Source organism: Sinocyclocheilus grahami, unplaced genomic scaffold (assembly GCF_001515645.1).
Source record: "Sinocyclocheilus grahami isolate Dianchi unplaced genomic scaffold, SAMN03320097.WGS_v1.1 scaffold181.1, whole genome shotgun sequence".
NCBI classification, from domain to species: Eukaryota; Metazoa; Chordata; class Actinopteri; order Cypriniformes; family Cyprinidae; genus Sinocyclocheilus; species Sinocyclocheilus grahami.
The window spans coordinates 684,113-692,798 of NW_015505360.1; the positions used below are offsets into that span (position 1 = coordinate 684,113).

The 8,686-nt window shown below is 36.4% G+C and overlaps 1 protein-coding gene across 1 annotated transcript in view; it reads left to right on the forward strand.

Moving 5' to 3' along the window:
* Nucleotides 1–5,176, forward strand: part of cc2d1a (coiled-coil and C2 domain containing 1A) — a 14,786-nt gene extending 9,610 nt beyond the window's left edge. Inside the window, exons 17-29 of the mRNA XM_016284212.1 lie at nucleotides 392–508; nucleotides 608–681; nucleotides 1,451–1,509; nucleotides 1,585–1,636; nucleotides 1,714–1,813; nucleotides 2,576–2,666; nucleotides 2,749–2,922; nucleotides 3,025–3,080; nucleotides 3,162–3,234; nucleotides 3,319–3,439; nucleotides 4,248–4,324; nucleotides 4,634–4,681; nucleotides 4,775–5,176. Coding sequence (XP_016139698.1) covers nucleotides 392–508; nucleotides 608–681; nucleotides 1,451–1,509; nucleotides 1,585–1,636; nucleotides 1,714–1,813; nucleotides 2,576–2,666; nucleotides 2,749–2,922; nucleotides 3,025–3,080; nucleotides 3,162–3,234; nucleotides 3,319–3,439; nucleotides 4,248–4,324; nucleotides 4,634–4,681; nucleotides 4,775–4,813 — 1,081 coding nt within the window. The 3' untranslated portion in view covers nucleotides 4,814–5,176. The remainder of the gene's footprint in view (nucleotides 1–391; nucleotides 509–607; nucleotides 682–1,450; nucleotides 1,510–1,584; nucleotides 1,637–1,713; nucleotides 1,814–2,575; nucleotides 2,667–2,748; nucleotides 2,923–3,024; nucleotides 3,081–3,161; nucleotides 3,235–3,318; nucleotides 3,440–4,247; nucleotides 4,325–4,633; nucleotides 4,682–4,774) is intronic.
* Nucleotides 5,177–8,686: the final 3,510 nt, after the last annotated feature.

Below are 8,686 nucleotides of genomic sequence, written 5' to 3' on the forward strand. Positions count from 1 at the left end.
TTTTTACATATTAATGGTATAAAAGGTATAAATGAAATGAATTAATAGTTTATTTTATTAATTACAAATATGTAATAATAATAATTATTATATTAATATTAATTAAAATGTAATTTCCTGAGCTTGTGAGCCTTAAAGTGTATTTGTTTGTGTGTCGGTTAGATTTTGCCTACATTGTTTAGACTAAATGTGCCAAATAGTAAAACCTGAAATTAACATTGTGGGAGCAGCAAACAGTCCTCATGAGAAAAACTTATTAATGAACATAGTAAATAAAAAAGGGTTTGGTTTAAGGATTGCTGCCGAGTAAAGGTTATTAGCTCTGTATAAAAATATTACAAGTAAATGGAAAGCCCCCATGATAAAAAAATATATATGTGTGTGTGTGTAGGTTTGAGAAGCTGGCTGAGGAATGCATGAGTAATATTGAAGTGCTGAAGAAAGCTCACACTAAAGGAAGATCAGTTCCCAAATTCCACACAGAGGAGCGCACCTTCAACTCTGTCAAGTAAGAACACACACACACACACACACACACACACACAACACGTCTGTCAGTGAGGACGTCCTACACAGACTCTCTATATGTCTTCATCTCTGTGTTTAGGATCTTTCCTACCCTGACGTCCAATGACATGTTGCTGACCGTCGTGAAAGGAATCAACCTGCCTGCTCCTCCAGGTGTGTATGAACGTGTGCCTGTGTGTCATAAAGCTGTAAAAAGGCTGATTGTCTCTGAAATACACTACCGTTTAAAAGTTTGGGGGATGTTTTTATTAATTTCATTCAAAAAAATGTTCACTAACCCCAACCTTTTTAACAGTAGTGTCTATATATGAATAAAAAATGTGAAATTCTGTGACAAAATGACTGCAAATGTTGTTTTCTTTGTTTTCTCCAGGAGTCTCAGGCAACGATCTGTGTGTGTGTGTGTAGGTTTGAGAAGCTGGCTGAGGAATGCATGAGTAATATTGAAGTGCTGAAGAAAGCTCACACTAAAGGAAGATCAGTTCCCAAATTCCACACAGAGGAGCGCACCTTCAACTCTGTCAAGTAAGAACACACACACACACACACACACACACACACACACAACACGTCTGTCAGTGAGGACGTCCTACACAGACTCTCTATATGTCTTCATCTCTGTGTTTAGGATCTTTCCTACCCTGACGTCCAATGACATGTTGCTGACCGTCGTGAAAGGAATCAACCTGCCTGCTCCTCCAGGTGTGTATGAACGTGTGCCTGTGTGTCATAAAGCTGTAAAAAGGCTGATTGTCTCTGAAATACACTACCGTTTAAAAGTTTGGGGGATGTTTTTATTAATTTCATTCAAAAAAATGTTCACTAACCCCAACCTTTTTAACAGTAGTGTCTATATATGAATAAAAAATGTGAAATTCTGTGACAAAATGACTGCAAATGTTGTTTTCTTTGTTTTCTCCAGGAGTCTCAGGCAACGATCTGGATGCGAGTGTGCGCTTTGAGTTCCCGTTCCCCAGCGCGGTACGCAACACTTTCACTCTCTTCCACACACGCAGACATGCTATTGGCATCTAACAGTGTGTGTTTGATTCTTAGGAAGAAGCTCAGAGAGACAAAACCAGCACTGTGAGAAACTCCAACTGTCCAGGTATACACACACACACACATGCACGATCTGTGTTAAACAGGTGGCGGCATTAGCTGACAGTCTCTGTGTGTTTTCAGAGTTTAAGGAGAAGTTCAAGCTGAACATCAAGCGAGATCACAGAGGCTTTAAGAGAGTGGTACAGGCCAAAGGCATCAAGTTTGAGGTCGTACACAAAGGGTGAGTCTCCTATTAATCAACACTAACAGTGAATCTGACCATAACACGTCCAGATCACATTCCACCCCATAAGAACAGTAATATATAGCATAAGGAAAATTAAGATAATTTTTGGATTATTAAGGGTTTTTATGGAAGCTTATTTCCTCCACAGAATAAAACTTAAAAAGAATTGTGATATTTTATTTCACAACTCAGTATTGTTTTTCCAGAATTGTGAGATTATATAGAGTTTTCATCTCAAAATTCTATTTTAGTTTTTCTTTCCACCATAGACTAAAAAAATTAAAAATTGCACTTTTGATCAATTAATTGCAACGTTTTTTGGCAAAAAATAAATTCATCATGTACATCATTTTTGCATAGTGACAATTAAACAGATTTTCTTCACAAATTCTCATTACTGTTATGTATCTGCATTTTTTACTTGTACTTTTTTTTGTGCAAATTTACATTATTTTCAATGATGGTTCTCAATATTGTCATTTTTTTTAAATGTTACATTTTAAAATATTTTTTAAAGGAATTTAAAACAAATCAGCTTAAATGTTTTATTACAATTTAAATAATTAATAATCATTTTTCATTTTAATTGTTTAATTGTCATGAAATTAGTTCAAATTAATGGTCCTAAAAATAAGCCTAGTTTTCTTTAGGCAAAATAGTTTTTAACTTTTCATGTGTGTCACTATCACTATCACTCTTAATTGTTTGGTGTGTGTCTGTGTGTGTCTGTGTGTGTGTGTGTGTGTGTGTCCGCAGTGGTCTATTCAAGACAGATAAAGTGGTGGGAAGTGCTCAGCTGAAGCTGGAAGCTCTGGAGAACCAGTGTGAGATCAGAGATATTATAGACGTGAGTGATTCACACAAACTCGCGCACACGTATCGCATGCACACGAGCGCTGGTGTCCCATGAGCCTGTGCTGCTGTTGCAGGTGTTGGACGGACGCAAGGCGACGGGAGGGAAGCTGGAGGTGTGTGTAAAGATCCGCGAGCCGCTGTCTGGAGTTCAGCTGCAGCCGGTGACGGAGAAATGGCTCGTCATCGACCCGCTCACACCTTCACCGGAGAAGGACCGAGAGCGAGAGAAAAGCAGGGAAAAGGAACGGGTATGAGATGCCAATTATTGCTATTTATGTTACACACAGGATGTGTTCTTCCATATAAAGACAGCTGGACAGAAGCTGCATGAAACCTTTTCTTTCCAACAGGCTTCTTCTCCAAGATCCAAACCCAGAAACGATCACGACAAGAACTCTAAACCAAGGTAACACTAAAGCTGATCGTACGGCACTGATTTCCTGTCACTCTGTGAGTGTGTTTAACACAGGTCTCTGGTTGGTTTCAGCTCGTCTCCTCCGCAGTATAAGCTGCACAGCTTCAGTCTGCTTCACCACGACAAAGAGAGACTGGAGTGGAAGGTGTGTGCTGGTGTCAGTCGTGATAGGATTGAGCTGTTGACTGGATATAGAGTGTATCATGAGTCATTTTGTGCTTCTCTTTAGATCAACGATTATAAAAAGAACAGACGAGACCCGTCAGAGCTGATCAAGCAGCACATGGATGTCTGTCAGCGACTGCAGTGGCAGAAATCATACCTGGAGAAACATCCGGCAGCACTGACAGGTACCACATGCAATTAGAAAACTTTTAACTAAGGTGCAAATGATGTGCACTACCATTCAAAGTTTGTGGTCAGTAAGATTTATTTTCTAAAACGTTAATGCTGTAAATCCGCAAGGATGCATTAAATTGATCAAAAGTGACTTAGAATGTTACAAAAGATTTCTGTTTCAAGTCAATGCTGTTGTTTGAACTTTCTATCCATCAAAGTTTTCACAACAATATTCGACAGCACAACTGTTTTCAACATTAATAGTATGAGAAATGTGTCTTGAGCAGCAGATCAGCATATTAGACTGATTTCTGAAGATCATGTGACACTGAAGACTGGAGTAATGATGCTGAAAATTCAGCTTTGACCACAGGAATAAATTACATATTAATATATATTGAAATAGAAAACAGTTGTTTTAAATTGAAATATTTCACTGATTTTACTGTATTAAGTAAATGCAAACTTGGTGAACAGAAGAGACCTCTTTCAGAAACATAAAAAATCCCAGACTTTACAACAGTGGTTTATATAATAAAAAAAAAAGAGGAAAAACACCCCAAAACCTAACCTTAAACCGCCCTATTTCACTGAATTGTTTTTGTTTTGTTACGAATACAAACATAAAATGCTGCATATTGTGGACTGCTGGGAATAATACTGATTGATGATTCAAATGAATCTGTGAATCATTTTTTTTAATGGTTAGTTTAAATGAACCTTCTAAATAAACTGATTCATTACAATGAATTGATCTTCTCAGCGCTACATATGAGAGCTGTTCAGTAGCAAAACAGATAATCTCTCTGTCTGTCTCAGAATATGAAAATGTGCTGCAGAAGTTCGTTCACGGGCTCTCGGATTCAGTCAAAATGTTTTCCAGCCAAGGCAACAGGGTGAGCAAACCACACACACACACACACACACACACAATCAGACTTTAGCTGTTCTGCGTAATCACATTGATAAGCTGTGAGGTGTCTAATTTTCATTCTCATATCACTCAGAAGTGCTTGACATTACTGAAGTAAAATGGGTTGCGAATGTCATTTCATGTTGACTTGAAACACTCATGCCGTTGCTCAGATATTTCATCAAAACTTTGTGATGTGCCTTAAAACACAGCAGAAGCTGGATGTCACTTTTGTGAAGTAATTTCCTCAATTCTGAAAATCGTTTAGATTAAAGCTGTTCTCGTTTATCAGGATGCAGCAAAAGACGCACTCGGCCGACTGAAGAAGGTGGAGAACGAGGTGAATATGAATATTAAAGCCTGCAGTGTCTGTGGTTCAGGCTCATCTTCATGTGAACTCACTGCCGTGTCGTTCACTGTCTCTCTCTCACAGCTGGAGTCAGTCAGGAAAAAGCGGGCCGTCAGACAGTGAAGGGATGCGCTGAGTGACGCGACTGTCTGCTGGAAAACTCTTCTGAAATCATGAGAATATAAACGAATCGTGACGGATATAACGGAGCTGCAGAGGGAAACACTACACCTTTTACAATGCTGCACTTCATTGCTCTCCATTAAAACATTCCTCTTTTTTCTCTTTTGTAAGGACAGACATCTGAATGTTTCGAGGGAGCTCAAACTCATCTCACCTCATGCAAAAATAAACATCAAACAAACACTAACAAAAAGGGGGAATCTCACAAAAACCCATCAACAACATGACTGGATCACATTTTTCGAGCCCCCGAAAAGAAAGAGATTAGAAATTATATTTAAATACGTTATTTTAGGACCATTGTTTTTTTTGTTTTGACAATTAAGCACATTTGAAATGTAATGTGAAAAGAATTATATATTATTAAAATTAAAAATAAGTATACAGTATATAAATTTTTGCTGTACTAAATTTATTTTTCATTTAAATTTAAAATTACAGGATTACAGGACAATTAGGATTACAGGAATGAGAATATATATATGAGAACATATATATTCTGGAAAATATTTTGACTGTATAAAATGCATTATAGTAATGAGAATTATGGAGGAAAATTGTGCTTAATTGTCAATGCAAATGGTCCTTATATAAATATGTAATTTATATAAATGTTAAAAATAAGATGATTTTATATATATATATATATATATACGCTACCGCTCAAAAGTTTGGGATCAGTAAGACTTGTAATGTTTTTTAAAGAAGTCTCTTATGCTCATCAAGGCTGCATTTATTTGATCAAAAATACAGAAAAAAACAGTAATAATGCAAAATGTTATTACAATATAAAATTTTGGTTTCTATTTTAATATACTTAAAAATATTTTTTTTTTTCTGTGACGCAAAGCTGAATTTCCATCAGCCATTACTCCAGTATAAAGAGTCACACTAAAGACTGGAGTAATGATGCTGAAAATACAGCTTTGATCACAGGAATAATTTACAGTTTACAATATATTAAAATAGAAACCATTATTTTATATTGTAATAACATTTTGCATTATTACTGGGGTTTCCCCCTGTATTTTTGATCAAATAAATGCAGCCTTGATGAGCATAAGAGACTTCTTTAAAAAACATTACAAGTCTTACTGATCCCAAACTTTTGAGCGGTAGTGTATATATAATATAATTTTTGGTGAAATATTAGTTGGCGAGATTCCCCCATGCAATGCTTTGTATAGAAATACTTAAAGATAAATATACCTACGGTTATCGGAGAACAGAATTAGAGACGGTCATTCATTCCCTCTGACAGTTTCATGCATGTAACTAGCATTACAAAAACTAAATTGGTCTTTTCATTTTAACCCTTTTTTTTTTTTTTATCAAGGCTGCATTTATTTGATCAAAAATACAGAAAAAAACAGTAATAATGCAAAATGTTATTACAATATAAAATTTTGGTTTCTATTTTAATATACTTAAAAATATTTTTTATTTTCTGTGACGCAAAGCTGAATTTCCATCAGCCATTACTCCAGCATAAAGAGTCACATGATCCTTCAGAAATCATTCTAATATGCTGATTTATTATTAGAATTATCAATGTTGGCAATATTTTTTTGGAAACTGCGATACTTTTTTCCGGATTCTTTGATGAATATAAAGTTTAAAAGAACAGCATTTATTCAAAATATGAATCTTTTCTAACAATATAAATCTTTGCTATCACTTCTTAACAATTTAACACATCCTCGCTGAATAAAAGTTTGAATTTCTTTCAGAAAAAGAAAGAATAAAAATGTACCGACCCCAAACCTTTGAACGGTAGTGTATATAAATATTTGCTATCACTTCATATCAATTTAACACATCCTTGCTGAATAAAAGTTTTAATATCTTTCAAAAAAAAGAAAGAATATAAATTCACTGACCCCAAACTTTTGAACGGTAGTGTGTATTGTTAGAAAAGATTCTATTTTAAATAAATGCTCTTCTTTTTAACTTTTTAATTTTTGGTGAAATATTAGTTGGCGAGATTCCCCCATGCAATGCTTTGTATAGAAATACTTAAAGATAAATATACCTACGGTTATCGGAGAACAGAATTAGAGACGGTCATTCATTCCCTCTGACAGTTTCATGCATGTAACTAGCATTACAAAAACTAAATTGGTCTTTTCAGAAGCAGCACAACCGTTTAATCAACTGATTTTGAGTTTAACAACTGATAATAAATCAGTATATTAGACAGATTTCTGAAGGATCATGTTACACTGAAGACTGGAGTAATGATGCTGAAAATACAGCTTTGATCACAGGAATAAATTACAGTTTACAATATATTAAAATAGAAACCATTATTTTATATTGTAATAACATTTTACATTATTACTGGGGTTTCCCCCTGTATTTTTGATCAAATAAATGCAGCCTTGATGAACATAAGAGACTTCTTTAAAAAAAATTACAAGTCTTACTGCTCCCAAACTTTTGAGCGGTAGTGCATATATAATACAATTTTTGGTGAAATATTAGTTAGCGAGATTCCCCCATGCAATGGTTTGTATAGAAATACTTAAAGATAAATATACCTACGGTTATCGGAGAACAGAATTAGAGACGGTCATTCATTCCCTCTGTCAGTTTCATGCATGTAACTAGCATTACAAAAACTAAATTGGTCTTTTCATTTTAACCCTTTTTTTTTTTTTTGACTTCCATTTCCTCCTATCTGACATCATTATTCAGCCTAACCTCTCTCTCACGTCTAAATGCTGTTAATCTGTAGTCTTTATTGTAATCTGTGTCCTCCAGCATTCCCAGATTAGGAGAATGCCGCTGCACAACAGTGATATGGGAATAATCTCAGCACTCCAGGGAAGAAGTTCAAGTGTGAGATGCGGATAATATCCCATAATCGTGGATTATCCGCACCACGATGCTTCAGCAGAGTGAGCGTGAGACCCGATGTTGTGCCGAATTCTGCACCCCTGCCAGATTATGCACCCCCTCGTTGAAGTCGCTACCTGATTGCCTAATCCTAACCCCTCCCCCACACCTACTCCTAAACCTACCAATACTAGGGGGTGCATAATTTGGCAGGGTGCAAATTTCGGCACTACACCAGTTGTGAGAGGAGCTTGAGCGGGGCTCATTGTGTGGGTGTTTTTTTTGGGGGGGGGGGTGCTGTCCATGTGTGCCTCTGTGTGTTTTGGGTCTGTTTGGTTTGATAAGATCGAGTGAGAGGTTTTGTATCTGGGTGATAATGTCTGTACGTTTGTGACTGTAGAGGTTTTTGTGTGTGTCGTGGTGTTGGAGACATGTGGTCATTCAGATGCTGAGATCAGCATGTTTTTAGGGAAGCTGTCGCCTCTGTTTTTTCACTTGTCTATTTCGGAGTCAAAGGGCATCCACTTTAACCCCTGACTGACACCATCTGAACCCGCTTGTTGTTTGTAGAGCAGATCCACATGTCTGGATCTCAGTATGCGTGTGTGATACAGTCAGTCATTATATCAACTCTTTTATAGGGGCGTTTGTTTAGTTGCATCAGACGTAAAGCTGCTGCATCTCCATGACAACCTCTTTATTCGGCCCGCCGTCGTCTTTTAGGATGCTGTCTGAACCCAATTAGCCTTCATCATCCTCATTCACTCCAGCATGTACAGATCAGGTTCATTAGGGTCTCCGCATACCGAAGGCAATCACTGCTGATGTATTAATGTATGTACTGATGTTCTGATGATGGCTCTATTTTTTAAAAGCTGCATTAATTTGTCAATGTGTCTACGGTGAAGGATATGATGTCTGATGTAATAATTAAAAAGGAAAGTTGACCTGAAAATTGAGATTCTGTCATCATTT